Source organism: Xenopus laevis, chromosome 2L (genome assembly GCF_017654675.1).
Source record: "Xenopus laevis strain J_2021 chromosome 2L, Xenopus_laevis_v10.1, whole genome shotgun sequence".
Taxonomy (NCBI): domain Eukaryota; kingdom Metazoa; phylum Chordata; class Amphibia; order Anura; family Pipidae; genus Xenopus; species Xenopus laevis.
In genome coordinates this window covers 97,534,658-97,556,330 of record NC_054373.1, presented here as the reverse complement: position 1 = coordinate 97,556,330, position 21,673 = coordinate 97,534,658, and the positions used below count along the sequence as shown (strand labels likewise).

Genomic DNA, 21,673 nt, shown 5'->3' with positions numbered 1-21,673 from the left:
TATGGGGCATACCTTATTATCGGCATTAAGTATTAAGTTCATATGCTAAATATATGCATTTTCAAAAGGCAACAGTTTTTTTTTTTAAATGAATGAATATATATATATAAATATATATATATATATATATATATATATATATATATATATATATATACTGTATATATATATATATATATATATATATATATATATATATATATATATATATATATATATATATATATATATATATATATATATATATATATATATATATATATATGCAGACAAGGGGACATACATTTACTTTAGAGGATTGCATTCCTTTATTTGGGAAAATTGTTATATGTATGCATGTAGGCATAACTAATTGCAAGCCTGCTTGAATGTAATACAAACTGAAGTTGCTCTATGAGCTGAGACTGTGTACCTTTCTTCTGCAGCTTATAATGGGGCCATCCATGGTTGGTAGGCTACTGGTAAGACGGTTGAACAGGCCTGTACTGTAAAAAGTAGACATTTTAAATGGCAGTGCAATGAACTGAGGCACAGACCTTATTATAGTACTGGAAGTACTGGCACTTGAGAAAGGGCATTAACAACACAAAACATGTCGTGTACAGCAGTTTGAATGAATATTAACCACAAGCAGTTAATCTGCGTTTGAGTGCTCTCCTCCTTCTCACTGAAAGTATAGTACTGGAAGCCCAGTTTTTAATATATATATAAGATGCAATAATAAACACTTATCCTTATTTTTCAAATACTTATCCTTATTTTTCAAATACTCCACACTTGTGTCCCCTCTCCTGAAGCCTCCAGTGCCAATGTAGTGTGTAAATTACCCATTGAGGGGGCCCTCTCTCCTACTCCTCTGTCATGTACATCATACAGTGCACAAGCTTCCCTGCAGTACCTATAGGTTCTCTACTAACCTACACCTGAACTCTCCAAACCGTAACTGGGGGATGGACCACAGCCCAACCCAACTCTTCGTTGGGGCCACAGACCTTGTTGACTAGCTTGGCTGTCTATCACCTCTGAGGTGAGCTGGCACCAATCTCCTAACTTGGTCCTAACAAGGTACAGTCTCCCACCTGGTCTGACTCTGAAGTCAGTATTTTTTTTTAACAGGTCTAATTTTTATTACTTTTCAAAACAGGGAGGGGGGATAGAGAATAAAAGAGGAGGAGGGGTACAGCGATTCTGAGTGACTTTACAATGGTTCTAATGTGATTTGTGTGTAAGATGTTATCCAGTATCTCTAGTAGGCAAATTTTGGGAGAGCTCAAACACGGTAAATCAAGGATCTCATCTATGTATGCTCAAATGACTGCCTAGTATTTTGCAATCAAAGGGTAAAGAGTCGATAACAAATGCCAAAATGAACCTTCCTGCACTCCACATTTCAGACAAGTGGGTTCGGTCAGTTTGCCCATTTATAGACTTGTTAGAAGTTAAATATGTCCAGAGTTTAAATATATGTTGGATTTCTACCTGGTGGAAGGTATATAGTCAGTCAGTTGCTTCTTCCCATTAGTCATCACTAAATAAGTGTTGCCACATACCGTGGAAGGGCAATGGAACTGTGGACATAGAGGGTCAATGTACAGGTGCCCCTAGGCCAGAGCACCTGCTCGCCCACTGCCACCTCCAACTTTGCCTCCTACTTACTGTATGTATCTTTAAAATCTTCCCCAACCTACCTCCCGTACCTGAAACACATTGCTAGCAATCGGCAGTAGAGGGGACTGGGAGGGTGGTACAGTCAAATAGCTGTTGAGATCAAGAACGAGATCATTGATAATTCCAACATTACCACTGCTTAGGTTCTAAACGGTGTGTGAAACATCTGTCTGAACATTGGCAGAGTCAGAACATCTAGATAAGTTTCCAGGGTTGTTTTGTCTATAAATAAATAATTATGCATCACATCCCCAACGTATTTAGGTTTTAGGTAACCATAGAGCTTCTGATTTGTGAAACTACTGTAAAAAACAGTTTATCCATAAAGGAGGGTGAGAAGTTTATAAAGGAGGTTGACATTATCCAATTTTAAGATGGATTGCAAGGCTTGGTAGGACATCAGCATACATGGGGGTAGACAGGGTAGTCTCTTAATTTCAAGAGGGAGCAATTTCTTAGAGCCTCTAGTGAACCCACCAAGTGTGCTTGTACTACTATGTTTGGATTGCCTAAATCTTATGCAAACCACCAGTTAACATATGCTAGCTGAAACAGGCGGGCTTGGGCTCTGTAATTTCTCCTCCTATTTGGCCTATCATAGGGTGCCGTTAGTGTCTTAACAGACAAACTAGGAATTTTTAATGTTACAAGTCTGTACTGGTTTAAGGGTATAAGATGAGATATTACAATCACTGGGGGCTAACATTTGGCACCCCTCCCTCCCAGTGATTTACACTTTCCTTCTCCTTTAAGGGTTGGGGCCACCTGCTAACTGAACTAAATATTGATGTCTGTATTTACAGGAAATAAATCAAAATTTCATCTCCTTACAAGCTCATTTAAGTATTGTTTATTTAGCCCAACTTTGTTCTCCAGTCTTCATGTAATTACCTACATAGTAAAAGGACATAAAATCAACAACGCAGTGACCTCCAGAACAAAGTGAAAGGAGATGTAAAGTCCAGTTGTTTAGCCATTAGTAGATGAAACGCAAAAACTGTAACCCCAAATAAATTATTGATTCCTTGCAGCAAAAGCACCATTTGATATTGCTATTAGAAAATAGGGATGCAGGTAATAATAAAAAAAAGAAATCAGCTACCTAAGTCTAAAGGTGTCTATACACACAATGAGTTGATATAGCCCATAGGTCAGACAGTCTGATATTTTTCATTCTGGAAATCCACATGGTCTCCCTGTCAGCACCTGAGAAAGCACTTTGGTGGTATGGAACCTGTAGAGCTGGAAGTCCACAGGGCCATGCATATGAGTGGAAACACCAGGTCTCATGGGCAGGGAATTGTGCCTTTCTTTCTTTCTTTCTTTCTTTCTTTCTTTCTTTCTTTCTTTCTTTCTTTCTTTCTTTCTTTCTTTCTTTCTTTCTTTCTTTCTTTCTTTCTTTCTCTGTATTTATAATTATTTTATATTTGTGTGGAGTTACTCAGTTGGTAAATGTTATCTAATTTGTATAGCTGTCAGCATAATCCACTGCAGGTATGGGGCAAATCTGTGTTTTTGTTTGCACCTTTAGCTGCACCAAGGCTGCGGCACTTTTTAATCTCTTATAAAAGATCAGTTAATGGTATCTCCCTAAATGTTCAATGATTCTGACATTTTTTCTTGTATTTAAAAGGTGAAGAGTGAGATACTTTGTACAGAGTACTGACCATTGATTTTCTATGCCCAGAATTCTTTGTTAGCACAGGGCACCCTGATTTAACTTCCTCTGCTTTAGCTTCCAGGATTTTCACTAAAATATCCCTGTCTGCATATTACTGCAACCCAGCCAAGCTCAACGAAGGCAACCTGTAGGTCAAAGACTTTAGTAAAGAAAGGGTTTCCTTTTGCAAGCTTTCATTTGTTTGGGTGAGACACACAGCTGACTGGACCACAGGGCCCAGAGACCTTATAGAGTTAATAGGGAGTGTTTGTAGCAAGCTTTTTGTCACCAAGGAGAAGTGTGTAAGCTATTGGTAAGGAAACAAAACACTTAGGAGAACTTTGTGAATAGGCATTTCTACCCACTGTCATATAGACAGAGCAGAGCAATGAGCTGTCAAGAGTTTCAGGGCTGAATGAAGGAAAAGACTTTCCATGATATGGCACAAAGGATGACAGAAAACTGCAGAGGGACGACAATTTCTGTCCGACGGGCAACAGGTTGTACTGCTAGGGGAGGGGATGTAAGTCTGGCTCTGTTCTGGGAGGGCTGTATAATGGAGAAACAGACTTATAATAATGTAACATATGTGCTGGAATTTGATGTGTGTGTGTGTATTGGTTTTTCTTGCTGTTATTTTGTTTTATGCATAGAATATTCTGCATTGTAAACTGATTGTAAATGCACAAAGGCAGTGCACAGAAGAATGACTTAATAATGTTATCTAAATTAACACCAATTCATATAGTCCTATAGTACATGATATGGATTCTGTTTCTAAGGTAGCAACATATTATTGCACGTTGTAACCTGTAATTTCCAAGTGATACCATATTACACTAACTGTTAAGCAGGTTTTTATAAACCACTAAATCTCTCACTCTTGTCAAGCTGTTTTGTTTTCCTACTGTGATTTTAAATTGAATCTCATCAAAAAGAAATATACATAAGAAAACTGTGGGTAAGCTGGGTGCTGTCTGGAGTAAATATTGTGTGAAATGGCTGATGTCACTTCCTGTGTAACTTGTCCCCCTTTTTAGAACTGTGTGGGAAGTGGGAGCAGTTTCTACTTGAAAATATTCACCGCTGAAACCCTCTGAACTTGTTGTTTCTACTTATATGAGGGAGAAATAAAAGAGCGTAAAATTGTAATTAGCAGCTTCTTTTGTTTGCCAAGCAACCGTAATTACCTTGTTGCTTTGAAAGTGCTGTGCAATTCCCTAGAGCAATATCCACTGGTATGTCTGCAACTATGTAGCACATTCCAATGGAGCTGAAAATATTGAGGGACAATGACGGACTGGCCCACCGGGATACCAGGAAAACTCCCAGTGGGCTCAGGTGTCAGTGGGACCTCATGCTGCTAAACTTTTGGTCTATTTCATTGCTATTCCCTATTTCTATGAGAACAAAGAGACTAAATAGATGGAATAATAGATTATAGTATGTAAATAAAAGAGACTAGCAAAATAGAAATTGAGTGAGTAGAGGAAGAATAATAGTACTGAGAGTGAGCCCCTGGTCTAAGATTAATTGGTGGGCCCCTGGTCAAAGGTTTTTGGGTGGGCCCCTGGTGCAATTCATTTACATCCATATTGACACACTGGGCACAATTTTGCCAGAGTGTGGCTGCAGTTACATTGGAATTATTTGCATCTAGAAATTGTACTTAATACACTACACTAAGGTGGTTATTTACTAAACTCTGAATGCAAAAATCCCCCCAAATTTTTTTTTTATAAAACCAGACTTTAAAAAAATCACAAATTGTTTGGAATTTATTAAACCCAGAGGATGGAAAAGTCAGAATTAGAAAATCCGGCATCTCAGACCTGTCGAGGTTGCATTTAAGTCAATGGGAGACAGGACCGCCATCACAAATCGCAGGGCCCCATACGACAAAATTTCCTGGGCCCCCTGGGCTGCGCACACCGCAAGCCCCACCTACAGGTTCGCCCTCCCCACCACACAGTAAAAAAACAAAAAAAAAATTGGTGGCCAGGGCCCCCCCCACATTATAAGAAAATTAGTGGCCAGGGCCCCTTAAATGTCCATGCCTTCCCGAAGTAAGCAGCTCTCAGAAAGATGGGGGCCCAGCTAATCAAGTAAGTGTGGTGTGGCCGGGCCCCCCTTACCCTCGGGCCCCTACAACTCTCCCCCCTGTCCCCCCTGATGGCTGCCCTGATGGGAGAAGTCCCAATGATTTTTTGATGTGCGCTGGGTTTCGTGCAATACCCTGAAGTTTTCAGAGTTTTCGGGCAAAAAAGCATTAGAAATTTGAGTTTTCGGGTGAAAAATCCGGAAAAATATTAATTTATTTTCCTGCAAAGCAAATTTGTCATAATAAATAAGCGTAAAAAACCCAATTTGATCGGAGTTTGTAGCAGAAAATGTTGAGATAAAATCAAACTTTGATAAATAACCACCTAAAAGCTGTAAATGAACCATTATATGTCCTGCAGAAATGTAAGGATTGGTACAGGGGCTGGCTTGGTAATTTTGCCTCAAGCAGCAATCTGTTAAATCTTAGTAACATTAGTGACATGCATAATACAACATTATGTACATATATATTAATGTACATGTTTCAGATATCACTAAGAACCGCTGCACTCATCTGCCTGAATTTTATCAGATCTGATTTTGCTATTACTACCTAGTAAAATTATGTTTTAAAAATTGCAGAACTTGCTTGTAATTAGTGTGCAATATCAGGAAGTCCAGGCTTAATAAATGCAGTTTAGCCCTTATAATTTGGATATCGTTGTCCTAAAACCACCAGAGCCCCTTAATGCATTTGTAGGAAGTGTTTAAACTCTTTTTATTTGAATGATAAGAATTTCACTTACATGCTCTATAACTACTCAGATGTAATGGTCAGGGTTTGGTCAAATATTTACCTTCAAACCTATATTTTTTGTTGCAGATAACGATAATGGTTGTACATAATCTTAGGGAGCTGGATTTGGAAGCTTGGAAGTAGTATGTGACAGAAGATTCTGGAAGGTGTATGTGTATAGCTCTTTCTCACTCTCTGGCTGCCCTTAATTCTGGCATCATGTCAACTCATCAGGGTGGCAGTGTCCGCAGCATTAGACCATTTAAATCCAGTGAAGAATACCTGTATGCCATGAAGGAAGACTTGGCGGAATGGCTTAAGGACATGTATCACCTAGAAATCATTGTGGATAATTTTACCGAGATCCTTGAAAACGGATCAGTGCTCTGTCAGCATGCCAACAATGTAACAGAGGTGGCCCGTGAGTTCTCTGTACAATACCCTCAACTGGCAGAGAAGCTACAGCTGCCTAAATCAGGAGTGAAGCTCAATATGATGGCTCAACCTGGGACCTTCCTGGCAAGAGATAATGTGTCCAATTTCATCCAATGGTGTAGAAAGGAAATGGATATTAAGGGTAAGAGATTATCACAATACAGTATTATTACTAAGAACAGTATTTCTTGGTGATTTTAAACAGTGAGTACTTCAGGTCAAATATCATTGCAAACACTATACAAGTTTAGACTCTTTACAGTTATAGAATCTATTATGCCCATGTCCCAGGAATGCCTGGAACATTAGGTTTTCAGGGTATGGACTCTATCCATAATGTGGAGCACCATGGCTTAAGTCTGCTAAAAAAAAATTATTTACTTTGTTTTGCCAGCAGCATTGGTATATTTAGTTAGCATCAAATGCAAGGTGTAGTGTCTATAGTAATAAGTAAAATCAACTAGACTTGTATTTTTGTCTCTTGAAGACGTTTCATCTGATTGGCTTTCTCAATTCAGAGTTCTTAATTGGGAATAATTATAGGGAAAAAATGTGAACCACTCCTTTAATGTTAACATGATAGTAACCTCTTCTGGCAATTACTTTTATTACTAAAGAAGTGGGCAATATTCAATAACGTAATTGTTTGGGGTTACAAATCCAGATGATGTTGACAGTGTTCTTGTTTTATTTTTTGAAGATTATTTTGTTGGTACAGTTCTGTACAAGGTGTGAGTGTGATATAATTCCTTAACAAAGTTTAACTTGCAAATTCCTTCTCTTCATCTTAGTACACTACATGGAGATGTAGAAACACTCCCCATGGAAACCAAAGGCTTTGTGCAGGTCTATGCTCTCTAATCTGATTATACTGCCAACCACTGAATAAATAGCTAAACGAAAAAACAGATCTTTGTTTAAAGTAATTATCAGTCTATCATTAGTCAATGAGGTAAAGCAGTGGGAAGATAATTACAAGATATGAATGTCATAAATACATCACAGTCAGTATTTTCCATTTAAAAGAGTGAAGTGGTGGCAGTGCAGGGGGCATATTTGGTCTAAGGACAATTTTGGCTATTTACCCAAAAAATATAATCTTGTGATTTGCAGCTAGTTGGTTTCACATGAGCACTTGTTATGCATTCTTCATCCGTGGAGGTTTTAAGAACATCTTAAAAATAATTTAGGTCTTGGGAGGCAAAACAACATGGCAATATACTGAAAACAATATGGCAGTGATTAGGAACTCTCTAGTCTGAAGGGTATTTAAAGGAACAGTTACACCAAAAAATTAAAGTGTTTTAAAGAATGAAAATATCATGTAGTGTTGCCCTAGTAAAATGTATCTGTTTTCTTCAGAAACACTACTATATTTCATATAAACAAGCTGCTGTGTAGCAATGGTGGGAATTGAAAAAGTCTATATGGCACAAATTAAATAGTGGATAACAGATAACACCATTATGTTCTACAGAGCTTATCTGCTATCTGCTACCTGAGCCTTTTCTCCTTTGAATGGCTGCCCCCATTGCTACACATCAGCTTATTTATAGTTGTGTTTCTGAAGCAAACACAGCAGTTTTACCAGTGCATGGCAACACTGCATTATATTTTTATTACTTGAAAACACTTTTATTTGTTTATGTCACTGTTCCTTTAAACATGTTCATGGTATAACTGGCCCATCGGGGTATACTGGGGGGGAGCCATACCCATTAGACCCTCATTGGTCTCCACTAGTCTGTGGAGTGCCTGCAGCTTATCACAATCTACAAACATACAACCACACATGAATTGTTTGAATCTCCTACTGTCTGACCTTCATCAATGGGTGTAACTGAAAACAAGCAGCTATTCAGGGACAAGAACAGGAGATTTAATTGCTGTGCACTGGGGCTAGTACACAACATGTACATCCTGGAGCAGTATTATTGTTCTGCCACTTCCCTCACTCACCTTTAAATCAATGTGAATGAAGTCCCTTTTGTGCTCCAGAAAGATAGACTAGATAGAGGGTACAGTAATATGCCTTTATGGCAGACATATGGAACAGGGATTATCACATTTTCAGTAATAATGCAAACCAATTTCTAGTCTTCTCTATTCTTTGTATTATTTAAAGGACATGTCAACCCTTGAAACACAGTGATATAACATCTGGTTGGTTGGGTCTTCAGCCTACACCTCCGGGGAACAGTCTTTTATGTAAGGACGTTGGTGCAGGTGCAGGTCATTGTGCAAATGTTGCACCGTGGCCCATATAGTTACATATAGATACATTACTGTCAAAGCATATTAAAGTAAAATTGCTCAAAATGCTTATTGTTTTTATTCTTTCAACATTTTCCGCTGATTACCAACTTTATTTTCTGCTGATTGTGACCAGTTTCAGAAATGACCAGTAGGTGGCCTATTGTTTCCAATTCCGTGTAAAAATTGCTTGTATTTTAAACACTAGAAAAAACGTGATTAAATTGTGAAAAGTGCGTAGAAGAGTACAATCATTTGTTTTGCAGGGTTTACAATTACTTTAATACTTTAAAATTTGAATGTAGTCAGGCCTGGATTTGCAGTGAGGCCATAAAGGCCCAGACTTAGGGCAGCGAGTTGTTAGGGGCGGCATGCCACCGAGCCGCTTGCTGAGGAGCACTGGGGACACGCAGAGCGGTAAAGTGGTAGGGGCGGCGATCGCTAGGACTGTGCGGCCTAGAGGCCCCCTCCGCTGAAATTTGGTCTTGAGTGTAGATGGTGGGCTTTTTGCACATGTTTCTTTGGCATACCTGTATGAGACTGCATGTGTTTGTTGTACAGCGCAGTATTGCGTCTGATCCGTGGGGGAGGGACTACAAATGCTGAAATAATTGCCGAAAGGTCATTATTTTTTGCATTCAGTATTGGTGTGCACTCCAGTGGATACAGACCCACCAGGCATAATGACATCAGTTAGTTCTTGTGTTGCTGTGTGGTGGGCAGATTTATCAAGGGTCGAATTTTAAGTTCATGGGAGTTATTTAACTAGAAATTCAACCAATTGCAATCTATTTAAAAAATCAATAAATAAAAATGCAATTTATAAAAAAAAATTGGCAAACTCGGGTGAATAGGATCGACACAAAAATTCCGATCAATTTGATTCGAGTTTTTTCCCCGAAAAAAAGCTTGAATGTTAGGAAGGCTGCAAAGAACTCCAAATTGATCCCAGGGACATCTTCCATAGGCTAAAACAGCAATTTTAACAGCAGGTTTAAGGTGGCGAATAGTCTAGTTCGCCAGTGTATGATAAATCTAATTAGAATTTTTTTAAAAACTCGAATCAGATTTTAATAATTCCCTAGTCGAATTTGACAGTTTTGGCCATAAAAAAACCTAAAAAAAAGAATTTTCACTACGAACCTTGATAAATCTGCCCCATAATGCACCCCATGGCAAACACTAGTGGATACCAAGCCTTATAAAGTGGGTATTTTTTAACAAACTACAGTAGTTTGGGGGGGGGAAATAACTAAATGAATTCTGTCCTGAGATTCTGGAGATACTGTAACATATCTTTATAAGACAGCATTCATTCTACAGTGGTCCAAGATCATATCTCAGCAGAGTGAATAGCAAGGCAAAAGAAACAACTTCATTGTCATTATAACATATGTAAATATAAAATCTTTATTTCTCTGATAGATGTCTTAATGTTTGAGACAGAGGATCTGGTACTTCGGAAGAATGAGAAGAACTTTGTTCTGTGTCTGCTAGAGCTGGCTAGAAGGGCTTCTCGTTTTGGCATGAGTGCTCCCATGCTAATACAAATGGAAGAGCAGATAGAGGAAGAGATCAGGGAAGAAATGGACCTACCCCCACCGGAGATCCCAGTTCCTAAGCCTCAAAGAAAACTCTGTGATTTCAAAAACCTTGACCAAATGGTAAGTTATTTTCACAGATCAAAACTATGGGTTTTAAACATGTTTTTACTGATCAAAGGCAATTGATCAAAATTCCTGGACACGGGTGTTAGTATATACAGGTATGGGACATGTTATTCAGAACACTCAGTATCTGGGGGGTTTTTTTTCAACAATATTTTTATTGTTTCACAAACAAATGCAATATGTACGTATCAAAATTGTGACAGGTTATCATAAGCAGTGCAGACATTCGAAAGCGGACATGAGTAAAATATCAGTGCACATTGGTACAACGTAAGATGTCAACATTGAATAGACAAAATAAAATTGTTACAAATTATCATGAGACAATGTGAGTCTGTTATGTTGCATTGGTTATCAAACTTCAATCTTTACACAACTATGAAACAGTGAAATCAAATCAAAGAGCCACCTATTTATTAGAATGCATGAGAGAGACTGATAAATTGCAGAATAAGTCACAGGAATATCAATATACCTCAAAAGTAAAATAGAGTGATAGAAGGAAAGTCAAATGGAAAGGAGCTGATAAACATTGGGATCACTGCGTCTATATTCCAACCAGGGCTGCCAAATCCTTAGAAATTTATCATGGGTATTGTTGAGAAAACTAGCTAATTTTTCATTCACCATAATCCAATCCATTTTACGTTTAAAGACTAGTATCGGAATAGATCCAGCTTTCCACGCCTTAGCGATGGTTTGTTTTGCAGCTAGAAATATACACGTTAAAAGTTTGTTTTGTATCTTAGAGAAACCTTCACATTTACCATTCAAAAGTGCTATTGTTGGGTCTCTTCTCACATTGATGTTGAAAACAGAGTAGTGATAGTATGGATCCTGATCCAAAATCTAACCACCCTAGGGCACGTCCACCATATATGGTACATGGAACCAATTAGTCGACAGCCTCTAAAGCAATTGGGATCCGCCGCAGTGATACCTTTTGCTATCCTATCAGGAGTCAAATACCATCGAAATAATACCTTGTTGGAGGCCTCCAACAAAACAGTAGTCATAGAACTGGATTTAGTGATTTCCCAACACTTTCCCCAGTGTTCCATATCATAAGAAAACGAGACATCCTTTTCCCATGCCCTAACGTAAGTGTGATCCCTCGGGGTTGACAGGTCATTTAAGGCTGAATACAACAGTGAAGTATCTGGGGTTTTTAAGTTAAGGGATCTTTTCTTAATTTTGATCTCCCTACCTTCAGTCTGCTAAAAAAAATAATTTAAACATGAAATAAACCCAATTGTTTTGCTTCCAATAAGGATTAATTATATCTTAGTTGGGATCAAGTACAAGGTAGTGTTTTATTATTACAGAGAAAAGGGTAATACTTTCTTTAAATTTAAATTATTTCCTTAAAATAATTCATTTGGAACTTTCTGGATAACGAGTTACCAACAGCTAACCTACACCATCTTGTGCATCCTGGCAACATATATACAATGTAACAGAAGCCTAAGGTGTGTTAGTTTAGGACACAAGTATTTTTGAATATTGCTCAACTCATGGATTACATGTATTTTCTCAGTAGATCCTTTATAGTTTACTTTAGTGATGTAACATGAGGAACTTCGCTGACAATGTACTAAGGCATTTCAGAACAATCATCAAATAGAAAGAGAAATTAGTACATATGTGTAGCTTTGCCCTTTTGACCTAATGTTTCATGGGCAGATCACTAGTCAGTTTTGGCTACACCCACTGTTAAGAATAGGACATTTTCCAGTCTCTTGAAAGTGGTATAATTTTATAAAATATGTACGATAACATAGTCATTGGTTGAATGTATCTATAAATATAAATGTAAGCATGTTTTATCACATGTACAAATGCATCCTACTATGCAACTGGCTTATTTTACACCTCTTTGGCAAAACTTGTTTTACACAGCTTTTATATGTGATAATAAATCATTTTTTGTGCATATATGGAAGCCCACCAATGCTGATGTCCATGTACTGTACATGTACAGAGTTAACGTTTTCATCTTGCTGTACTGATCAATCTCACTGTTTGTCTGAACTATTGTAACAGTGGAAAAGCAGCCATAGCATGTAAGGTCCCTTGTATGCTCATGGTCGATAGACTGGAGAGTAAACCCGATCAGCCCATGCATGGCTTCCTTAACAAACTTCACCATTCCCTGGCAAGCACAGGTACCATATTAATAAAAACATGGCCCATGTCTGCCGCTTTCCAAAGTTGGAAATGAAAAAATATGATGCAGCACTTTAAGGGCAAATCACCAAATATGTGACCTTCATTGCTACAAGGGGCACAAGGGAAAGCAAATGTCATTGCTAACACCCATTTTTTCTCTAAAATATCACAGATGGGCATCATTTTCTCCCTGTACCATAAGTTACTAGTACTAAAGACTTTCATTTATCCCACAGGTTCAGCATTTGGTGAGCAGATGTACTTGTCCTGTACAGTTTTCCATGATCAAAGTCTCTGAAGGAAAGTACAAAGTTGGAGAATCCAGCACACTCATATTTGTTAGGGTAAATATGCCATTGTTTCATCATATGGGGGGGGGTCTATTCATCAAGGTGTGAAATGCAGTTTCAATTAACTTTTTGTTAAAAAAAATTGAGTTACTTTTTTGAAGGACATTTTACAGATATTTCTACAGAGAAAGTAAATTTATGATAAGATAAAAATAATTTCACCAACATTTCATTAAATGATTCATATTTATTACACATACTTGCATTACACGGGATGGTAAGTAGGTATTTTTTACCACAAGGAATACAAAAGCATCATGTTTTGTGTTGCATTTCTTACCTTGATAAATATTCCTCTTAATATTCAGATATACATGAGTTTATGCATGGGGCATTAAATGATTACATTTATAGTCAGAGCTGGCTACAGTGGAGGGTGCCCAAAACAAGTCCCTGTTTGCCCCCCTGCCTGCACTCTACACACTCCCTCACTATCCCCCCACTCAAAATTTGGTACTCTGGACTTAAATAATGGCTGAACATAGGGCAATGTATGGAGAAGAGGTAACTGCTGTTGTAGCCCTGAGCATCACAGGGCTCTGGTCAGAATTGGGGTCAATCTACCCTGACCTGTTTATTGCATAAAAATCTCTCAGAATCTAGAAATGTTATTACCTCTGTTAGTACCACTGCTTATTGCAGTGAATGGTTCATTTCTATTACAATGTTTACTGATATAATGAAGAATGCATTTTTATTTAAATATTGAAGTTATCTATGCCTGGCTTAGCTATTGAATTAAATAACAGTAGGTTTCTCAGGGTATCATAATGGTCATCCTACTAACTAGCAGGTAGACAGATTATATAAAAGGTTGAATTTGATGGACGTGTGTCTTTTTGCAACCTAACGTACTATGTTACCATGTCACTATGTTACATATTACTATATAAGCCATATAGGATACTGTTACCACCCCATTTTCTTGTTAACCCTTCACAAGATCCATGGATGTACTCAAAACAGATCTCAAACCTTCTTCATTGATTTTAAGATCTTTATAGTATTTTACTAGACAATATCAGCTGGAGTAACTTTTCTGTGCTTTTTTTTTGCGAACATTTTATTTCATACTACAGATTCTCCGTAAGCATGTGATGGTAAGAGTCGGTGGAGGATGGGACACACTAGAACATTATCTGGACAAGCATGATCCTTGTCGCTGCACATCTCTTTGTATGTAAAACAAAAGCCACACTGACACATGCAATTTTATATTAGATTGAATTGGCAATACTCAGTACAGGTATGGGACTTGTTATCCAGAATAGCCAGGACCTGGGGTTTTTCAAATAAGGGATCTTTCCATGATTTGGCTTTCCATACTTTAAAGGTGGCCATAGACGTAGAGATCCCGCATTGAAGTGGGCGATATCGGGCTGATCCTATACAGGCGGTCAGATTGCGGGACTGCATACACGCATAGATGCGGCCGCGATCCGACAGGATTTTTAACCTGCCTGATTGAGATGGCCAGATATCGATCTGGGAAGCCTGTCGGATGGCCCCACACACAGGCCAATAAGCTGCCGACTCGGTCTGTTGGCAGCTTTTATCGGCCCATGTATGGGGGCCATAAGTCTCATAATAGTAATTTAAACAATAAGTAAACCCAATAGAACTGTTTTGCCTCTAATATGGATTAATTATATCTTAGTTTGGATCAAGTACAAGGTATTTGAATTATTTGATTAAAATGGAGTCTGCCTTCCCATAATTCGGAGTTTTCTAGATAATGGGTTTCTGAATAATAGTGATGAGTGGAAGGTATAGTGATTGCAAATGCTGTTGTGCATTTGCATTGATATCTTATAGTATAGTGTAATATAGTAAAAGTGAAAATCTTTATTAAAATGATTTAGGAGGCAAACAATTCTGCCCGTGCATGCACAATGTCAGTAATGACCTTTACTGCACTCTACGGCACCAACTTTCATATGTATAATGTGCTGAGGAACTTAGCCCCTATACCAGTACCTATACCAGTACCTGGACCATTGTACCTGCAAAAAGCAGTCTACTATGGGTATAGTAGGCCTGTAGTTCCTTAATACATTCCTGTATATTGAATTTTCTAACTACAAGATGCCCTTTTCTGAATTTAGGGAGGTGCAGCTAGTGGGACTTTTTGTCATTTGATCTTGACTTTTTATCTGAACATTGCTCTCTTTAAACTTGTAAATGTTGCAAAGATCCGAGGCTACACTCGCACTTCACAGAATATATTCATCAGAAGTTAATATTTATTTCTGATGAATCCTCATAGCATCAAACTCAAGACTTTCCTTACCTTGGCATTGACTGTCTAAGTTGCACAGTGGCAGAACTTTCTTGTAAGAGGGTCTTGTCGTTTAGCTAATCCTAATCTTTTAATTTGTCAACTTTAATTACCATACAGTCTTGAAGGGAGGCAGCCAAAATAACTACTAGGAACAGATCAGCTAAAATTGCTTTCTTTTATTTCCACTGCTTCATCAATATGCAACTTTGCCTTTACCTGGAGCGTAGCCAGCAAGCTGCCCATGCCAATATGCTGGGTAAGGAAAGAGAAACAATCTGTCTCAGCACGGTCCATTAGCTCCTTATTGTTTTATCCCTTGTACCAGTTACCTGAGACATATCTCTGGTTTCTGCAACATTCTATTTACGTCTCCATAAGAGCTGTGGGACATTTACTGCCTCTACACCCAAGATCTTTATTTTTGTGCAGTCTATCTTACTGCTAATATGCCAAGCACTTAACAAACGAAGGAATAAAAAGTACAGGGTCACATGCAAAAACATTGTTAAAGGTCACACTGCCTACACTCCTACAATGTTAGTTATCTGACTGCAGGGCATGCACTCAAATGATTGAGTTCATTGTTAAATGCGGTGAATTTGCAGATAACTGTAACATCATCTGTCCCTATCACAAATGTATAATAAATTAACAAACGTGCATAGTTTGCTTAATTACAGGTACTTGCTTTTTTTTGCTCAGCGCTCATAAAAGATTCTACAGGAAAATGTAAATGTAGTTAAAGTAGTTTAACTGAACTGCACATTTTCATAGTGCTTCATAATAATTTTTGAAAATGAAATTGGCTCCTCGTATACAAGGAATTACAGTATGTTCCTGGCTATTTATTTGCAAATGGAATTATTTCAATAAATGGTTGGCTATAAAGCTGCATTTTATTTCCCGTTGTTTTGCATTCATAAGTTAGCAAAAATGAGGTTCCCTAAGGTGTTTTATTATAGAGTTTAAAAAGTCACCGTAGGAAATATGTAGAATTGGTACAAAGCTTAAATCCATACTTCTTGTTGTCTTCATAACAGCAGTCTCATATCTGGGCTAACAAGGATGTTGGGAGTTGTGGGTAGCTAATAGAGTAATACTGCATTCATGTATATACAACTTTCATTTCAATTTCAGCCCACAAGCCAGCTATAAAACTGGGAAGTCTACAGAAGCAAGTTAGTGCTGTGCACGAGGTCAAGACTCGATTAACACCAAGGTTAGACAACCCCAGCAAAGTGGAAACAACCCTGATTGTGAGCAGGTCCCAGAGTCCTCTACCCCCAGTGGAATGGAGATCATATTCATCTGGCAGAACCAGGACCACGTCATCTTCTAACTCACTGGATAATAATGAAAATAGTCCAACTTTTAAGATGTCACCTAGTGACAGGAGGAGCATGTCAACCAGGTAGAATATATTATAAGTTGTTTTTGCGTTTAACTCTTGATGAAAGTCCACATTTGGTTGTTTATCCAGAAGAAAAGAAACTTCATATTTGCCTGAAAATGAAAATGTAGTTACTATCTGATACCTAGTATTTTCATTCAATTACAACAGTGCAGACTTTAAATAAATAGCAGTAGAAATAGACAGTACTTTACTGTTACATTATGATTAATTAAGTCAAGGACGCAAAACTAGAAAATGAAGAAATTGTTTGTTTCATAAGCTAAGATCAACCCCAAATATCTTTTATTACAGAAGTAAAATGATGCTTCAATTATAATAATTTTTTCAAGGACTATATCATATGGGCAGATGTAGTAAGTGTACTATAATCATTGGTATGCACAGAAGTTCCAATAAAATAAAGTACAACAACCTTCTTACTGGGCAATCCTGTTAATTGGGTTGCTAGTACTATAGGTACTATTGAGCTGGTAGTCGCTGAAGACACAGGAAAAAGTTTACAGTTTCCTTAAGACTCCAGCTATGATGTTTATAGACTATAGTGCCCAGCATGTTTTAAGTGGTACATATGCATATTCTGTCTTGGTGCTGCCATATTAAAGCTAATGACCAAAAGCTGAATGTCAGCAGCAGCAACTGCAGAACCTCTTCAGTTATTTCAAAAGACAGTAGAAGCACTGATAGATAGCCCTTACACTGAATAATGCTGACCTTCATTGTGGCCTCCTATAAAAAGAACTTGATTTTACTCCACTAACTTTGCAGTTCTAACAGCAAGTGCCTATAATATAGGCAGGTACTTATAGTGTTGTAAATTATTTTGATATAGGCAGGTGCTTGAAGTGTGTATATTATTTTGATATTTGTAAAACTAGCATTACAAACAAGTAAAACATTGTGACATTATCTTTTCTAAGTTATAGGGCACATGAACGTTCAGCAACACCCTCTAGGAAGCTATTCACAGAAGACAATCCAGAACCCCAGCAGCTTGGTAACCCCCAGTCTGTCAATTTTAGACACCACCATTCTACATCTTCTTTGGCATCCCAGTTAACTGGAAGTGAAGAAGAAAACTCTTGTCTTTCAGAAGTTTTTTCTGAATCTCAAAGCAGGAGACAAATGGGAAGGACCACTGTTATGAGTTTAAAAGAACCGGCAATGAAGGAGGCTTTTCTTAGCCACACACAAAGTGCACATAGAAAAGTGATGTCAGCAACAGAGCAAAACAATATACAGCAAGGTTCAAGAATTGTCAACCAATCTATCAATTCCCAGGATTCAAGACCAAAGACACCCTCACGTTTTATCCGGCCACCCAGTCCCTCTAAGCAGATCCATTTTTTCCACAATCAACAAAACAAAGGAGTGGAACAGAACCCCAAGACCCAGATTAATAGTTGCACAAGATCCCCTTCTCCAGTAAAGCAGACAAGTCTAACATATAAGCAAGAGTTTACCAAAAGACCAGCTACACCAAGCAGAATTAGTTCACAATACAAGGATGGTGACAAGTCTGCAGCTACTGAAATAATCCCTTCCCAAGATCATATCAAATCAAAACCAAGTGTTTCTAGTGAAGAAAGAACCATTAGAACAGGCAGATCAACACCAACAATTCATCTTAACAAAAATGGAATAACATACAGAGAGGTTTCTAATTTACCTCCGAGAATGCAACCTAAACCAGATGCTTTAGAGCTATCACATAGCATAGAACGAGATTGTATGTACACTCCTTTACCTATTGATCCAGAACAAGAGAAGCAGATATACCGGAGCTTAGAGGATGAAATCTTAACAAATATTAAGGTCCTAGAGGGAGACTCAGAGGAAAATCACCCAGAGAATGATTCCCATGGCTTTAATATGCTTGAAAAATCAACTCTACCTTTGAATGCAAGCACTTTAAAGAATCCTAGCGGACAAGGAAGTGTACCAAGAAGTGGGGTTTACATAAACACAACGTGGCAGTCAGGAGCTTGCTATGATGATGTAATCACAGAACTCACCAAAGGCCATGTTAAGCTCAACAGAGTTGATGTAGAAAACTGGATTTCCAAAATACCTTCAAAAGGTATGGTAAAAGAAGCAGAAGAAGCACATACATCTCAGAGAAACCAGGTACGGGAAAATGGCCATACAGGTGCAGTGTCACAAAGAACAATTGTTAGAAAAAAAACACCATCCACTGAAATTAAAGGAAGCAAACCAAAGCAGTTGCCCTCTCAAAGAGCTAGGCAACTGGCACTGGAGAATAAAAAGAAAACAGTGGACAATGTATCTGAAAACCAGGCTTCAACATTCAGTGGAGACAGTGGAGAAACCGTACAGGAGAAAATTAAGTTGTCACAAGGGTTAAAGCCTAAAAGAACCCTAAAGAAACCCGAAAGGGTGCCTTCCATTTATAAGCTCAAGCTTCGGCCAAAAATACGTCCACGTAGGGACAACAGGCCAGAAAAAAAGCCATCCAGGATTCCAACACCAGTTTCCTACAGACAAATGCCAAGTAGAAACAATGGCAAAGCTGTAAAGAGGACACAAAGCTATCAAGCGAATAAAACATCAGCACCACAGACATTGAATGAATCACAGAGCTCAACAGTGATCTTAGAAGACCTGGATTCTGATGATAAAACCCTTGAGCACTCTGCACCTTCACAGGCTGTGGAAACACCAGTCACTATTGGAAATGACCAAAGTAAAACTGAGGAGGAGGAAGAGTCATGGGTCTAGATTACTGTAATCCATTCAGCTCTGAATTTAGGCTCAGTCAAGGATTTACTTTCAGCTATTTTTAAACAAAGTTACAGGGACACAAGATAGGACTCTACTTTTACCTCTATCATGGGTTACAGTTGGCAATAACAGTTCTGATGAAGATATTCATGGTTGAGAAGAAAGTTCTTTTCTATAATGATACTAATTTGCCACTTTCATTCCCAGGTCCTTGGGGAAACCTTGAAACTATCAAGTGTTTTCCTTGAAATTAAATAAGTTAAATGTGCTTATGATTCTATTATGTTGAAATACAGAACATACATAATATTTCAACTTGATGTTATGTTGTTAACATTGATCTTAAAAAAAAGTGGATGTTACATACAGAGACTGAAATTTACCAGTCTAACAGTTAGTGGGCAATGTAAAAAAACACCCACAGTTTTCTGGTAACAGCAAGTATGCCCTTGATATTTTCACTTTGAGGGTAAGTTAAAAAATATGCTAAAAAATTTGACCATTGAAAACAAACATCATGATTGGTTGCTTTGAATTACTAGTCCAGGTGGAACTTTTTCTTACATTTGCCATTATATATAATGTTTGAGTGTTGGATCACATGATAAGCTTTAGAACTCTCATTGCTGATATTTTTAAATTAATTTTCTCACCTGTATTCAGCCTAAAACATGATCTAATGATATGGATACATATATAAAATGATGGCTGTGGATATTTATATATAACTCGCGATAAGGTTGAAGGGATTATATAGTATAGCCTATCACAAGTGTTTAAATCTTGGCCAACTTGAAATTGTGTTTGCTGTTTCCTGCAGTTAAGGAATATTACTTTGGAAGTGAGTTTCTGTAAACTCTTGTTCTCTTTTTAAAATAAAGTGCTGCCTGTTTCCTGTTGTAAGGCTAATACAGCACCTTGTTTTCATATATTAACTTTTGCAAATATCGGGGGGGGGGCAGTGTTTTAATGTTGTAATGTTTGGCAAAAAATAACACAAGACTATTATTTAAAAAAAGGTCTTTTTTTGTTTATTTGATGCATACCTTCTCTGTTGTTCATACCTTTGCATTTTTATGCCAAAATTATCTATACTTCTAAGACATCCCTGCACCGGCTTTGAGCAACCTTAGGGTGTTGTTAATGCTATTCCTAAAGTATTCCATTGTGGACATCTTTACTACTAGGCCACCTTCCCTGCTCATTCTTTTAAGGTCATTAGGGAAAGCAAAGCATCTGGAACATTGTATGAAATTAATATGGGTTTCTATTGCTAGATGTCACAAAACCAAGAGCAAGTATTATAGTTTGCTGCTGTATGTTTAGCTTGAGCCCAGTAAACAGGACTAAATGGGTTCCAGGTTATTTTAATTTTAAAAAAAAGATATAGCTTAAAGGAGTTGTGCACTTTGAAGTTAACTTTTGGTATGTTATAGAATGGCTAATTCTAAGCAACTTTACAATTGGTATTTATTTTTTTTATATTTTTTTAATTATTTGCCTTCTTCTCCTGACCCTTTCCAGTTTTCAAATGGGAATCACTGACTCCATCTAAAAACAATTGCTCTGTAAGGCTACAAATGTATTGTTATTGCTACTTTTTATTACTCATCTTTCTGTTCAGTCCCTCTCCCATTCATTTTCCAGTCTCTTATTAAAAATCTGTGCATGGTTGCTATGGTAATTTAGAACCTAGCAACCAGATTGCTGAAATTGCAAACTAGAGAACTGCTGGAAAAAAAAACAAAATAACTCAAAAACTACACATAATAAAAATGGACTGCAAATGTCTCAGAATATCACTCTCTACATCCTACTAAAAGTTAACTCAAAGGTGAACCACCTATTTAATGGATATGTGCAAGTTCCAGAGCATAAATTTATTAAGATATCATTTAAACTCCCTCTTCTCAGCCATGTATGCTGCCTATGTTACCAACCTTTTCAGTCTCCTTATAAAGAGATTTCAAAGAGATCAGGAAGAACACGTTTGTTTGCAAACAAACCATGTGATCAAATATAATAATATAGACAAATCACTAAGTCATTTTTCTCTGTTAAAATGTAAGGGGACCGTTTAAAGCACAAGGAAGGCAGGTACTGACCTATCTACAGCTACAGACTCATGTAGGGACTTATCAGCATAGCAGTTGAGAATCTGGAAAATATCAATAATAATTACTGATCCATCTCCT

At 37.6% G+C, this 21,673-nt stretch overlaps 1 protein-coding gene across 1 annotated transcript; it reads left to right on the top strand.

The window, feature by feature from the left end:
• The first annotated feature begins 3,607 nt into the window (after nt 1-3,607).
• On the top strand, nt 3,608-20,029 carry gas2l2.L (growth arrest specific 2 like 2 L homeolog). Its single transcript, XM_018246857.2, has 7 exons — nt 3,608-3,828; nt 6,255-6,744; nt 10,281-10,519; nt 12,931-13,038; nt 14,124-14,220; nt 16,463-16,736; nt 17,657-20,029. The coding sequence occupies exons 2-7, from the start codon at nt 6,339-6,341 to the stop codon at nt 19,473-19,475; spliced, it is 2,943 nt and encodes a 980-aa protein (XP_018102346.1). The 5' UTR covers nt 3,608-3,828; nt 6,255-6,338; the 3' UTR covers nt 19,476-20,029.
• The last annotated feature ends 1,644 nt before the right edge of the window (nt 20,030-21,673 follow it).

Bases quoted from the DNA above. Each gene is read 5' to 3' on its own strand.
- gas2l2.L (XM_018246857.2), top strand. From the start codon at position 6,339: ATGTGTATAGCTCTTTCTCACTCTCTGGCTGCCCTTAATTCTGGCATC. The intron at 6,745-10,280 runs GTAAGAGATTAT...TTTCTCTGATAG, and splicing joins AAAGGAAATGGATATTAAGG to ATGTCTTAATGTTTGAGACA. The intron at 14,221-16,462 runs GTATGTAAAACA...TTTCAATTTCAG, and splicing joins TTGTCGCTGCACATCTCTTT to CCCACAAGCCAGCTATAAAA.